This window comes from Bactrocera latifrons, unplaced genomic scaffold, assembly GCF_001853355.1.
Source record: "Bactrocera latifrons isolate USDA-ARS-PBARC rearing strain unplaced genomic scaffold, ASM185335v1 scaffold_117, whole genome shotgun sequence".
NCBI lineage: Eukaryota > Metazoa > Arthropoda > Insecta > Diptera > Tephritidae > Bactrocera > Bactrocera latifrons.
In genome coordinates this window covers 856,893-859,093 of record NW_017534597.1, presented here as the reverse complement: position 1 = coordinate 859,093, position 2,201 = coordinate 856,893, and the positions used below count along the sequence as shown (strand labels likewise).

Below are 2,201 nucleotides of genomic sequence, written 5' to 3'. Positions count from 1 at the left end.
TTTTTACTAATAATTTTGTTTTTATTTTTAAATATAATTTGCACTAAAAGCAATATTAACTAATATATATTTTTAAACTATATCTTACCATTCCTTCAAACCGCTTCTGCTTGGATACATGCTTTAAAATGCGTCTGCAATTTCACCTATGCTCTCTTGCTTATCGTTGTATGTATTGCCATGGGTTTTATTTGCTAATGAGATTTCGCGTCCAAATGCTTTACTATTTTCACTGTAAGCGAAACTTATTTATTTTTTAATATAAATGTTTTTAAAAATTATATTTCAATATTAATTTGTGTTCCACTTTTATTCTAGTTCCAGCCAACTACGACGCAGAGAGGGCTTGGAATGATCACTTGAAGCGCATGCAAGAAATCGAACGCAGGTGAGTCGGCGGAAAAAAAATATAGTATATTTTTATATATAAGTTATGCAAAAAAATAAAAATTTAACGCAAGCAAAAGTTGTAATATATCAACAAAATAGAAACAACTATATCAATTTAAACTTTATAAACGGGGTTTTAGACGTTGGTATAATAATTATGCAAATAGTTTGCTTACTCAACACACATAGTAGGCCAGAAATGCCATAAAGCGTATTAAGACTACAAGCTTTATTTTACTTGCGTTGTTTTATGAGGTTACGTTAAATAAAACTGTCTTTTTTCCGCTTCTTCGCTCTTAAAGCAGACATTCATAGACAAAATTTCTCATTTTACTTAAAAAAAAAATCTGTTTATCTATTGCACTTGTACACTGCATTCAATTCTTGGAAATTATTTTACGATTTTTCAATAAAAAATATTCCCCTCCTTCATTGCAGATACCCATCTCGTTACGGTCTCTACTTGAAGGATAAGCCATACACACCAAACGCTTTGGTGCCTTTGGAATACGAGCCAGAAGATAAGCTGCTCCAAGAACTCAACAAGGGTAAGGACCTTTAAATTTTAAGTTACAACAAATCAACAACAACCAGAAAATATATATACTCTACTAAAAACAACAACAAAGCGTAACAAAATACACAACAACAATATTTACAAGTATCAAATAAAAAAAAAAAAAATAAGTAAAACAAAATTTATAAGAAAAAATTTGAAAACGAAGCAAAAAATTTGATATAGATATTTAACGAATTACATGTAGATAATTGCAAATATTGTAAACACGAAGCAAATAGCGTAAAGAGTGAAAAAAATGAAGAATTACAACAAATGCATTCGCATATCCTCTACAACGAAAAGAATTTTTTCAAATTCAATTAAGCACAATAACAGCTATACCTGAAATTATACCAGAAACATTTTAGTACTGCTCACTCAGCGAAAATTGCGAAATAATTGAAAGAATTGGCAAATTTTATTGGAGATATGTATGTATGAAAATATGGCAAAATTTCAAGAGCAAAATTATTATTAATTATTTATGTATGTATGTAAGTGAGAGTAGTCGAGTGAGCGCACACTAGGCAATGAGTTACGCAAACACCTGTACATATGTATATGTAATACTACTACTACTATTAACTAATTGGCGTCTCACATAGTGTATACAATATATATTTTAATGTTTTTGTAATTTTTTGCGTAAGCGAACTATTTTTGCTAATATTTTCATAAAATATGTATGTTTCTTTCTTTCTATATTTTAATTGTTATATTTGCAGCACGAAATATTTGAGCAAATAGCTAATTTTCGCTAGCAAATCTACACAGCTGCATAAAAGTTCTGTACTGAACATACAAATACGCTAGCGCTTCAACAACACAGTTAAATTTTAAATGAATTTTTAAATTAACGTAGTCTTGGCGATACAACTTTTTTTGTCTGTAAATGTTTAAATTAAAATTACACATACATATATACACATATCTCTGAATAAATAGCGAAATGATTAATTGTATACACAAACTTACATGCAAACATTAGTCTGAGTGAAATAGCGAAAGCAAAACGATCTAAGATCAAAACAACTTAATGAGTTTAAAGAGAAATGCAAAGCAAACAAGCAGAAATTCGTTAAATGTTTCATTGTATTTAACGTCATAAAACATATGTTTACTTTAAATCTAAAGAATAAATACTGAACCAAACAAAAACTTACTTACTTACATATCTTATATTTAGTTGATAACGATGAAGTAGGATGAGAGAAAAAACTGATTTAAAAGCTTCATTAAAATTAAAATAAAA

At 28.4% G+C, this 2,201-nt stretch overlaps 1 protein-coding gene across 11 annotated transcripts in view; it reads left to right on the top strand.

The window, feature by feature from the left end:
- Window positions 1-2,201, top strand: part of LOC108977688 — a 30,725-nt gene that overhangs the window by 12,411 nt on the left and 16,113 nt on the right. For 9 of the 11 annotated variants that reach the window (XR_001994061.1, XM_018947577.1, XM_018947550.1 and 6 more), the window contains exons 4-5: window positions 319-388; window positions 829-938. Coding sequence is in view for 10 of the 11 variants with exons in the window: in XM_018947577.1 (XP_018803122.1) it covers window positions 319-388; window positions 829-938 (180 nt within the window). In the remaining variant the exon portion in view is untranslated. Of the gene's footprint in view, window positions 1-318; window positions 389-828; window positions 939-1,674; window positions 2,116-2,201 lie in introns of those variants that run through there. The other 2 variants (XM_018947593.1, XM_018947560.1) reach the window with 2 other exon arrangements.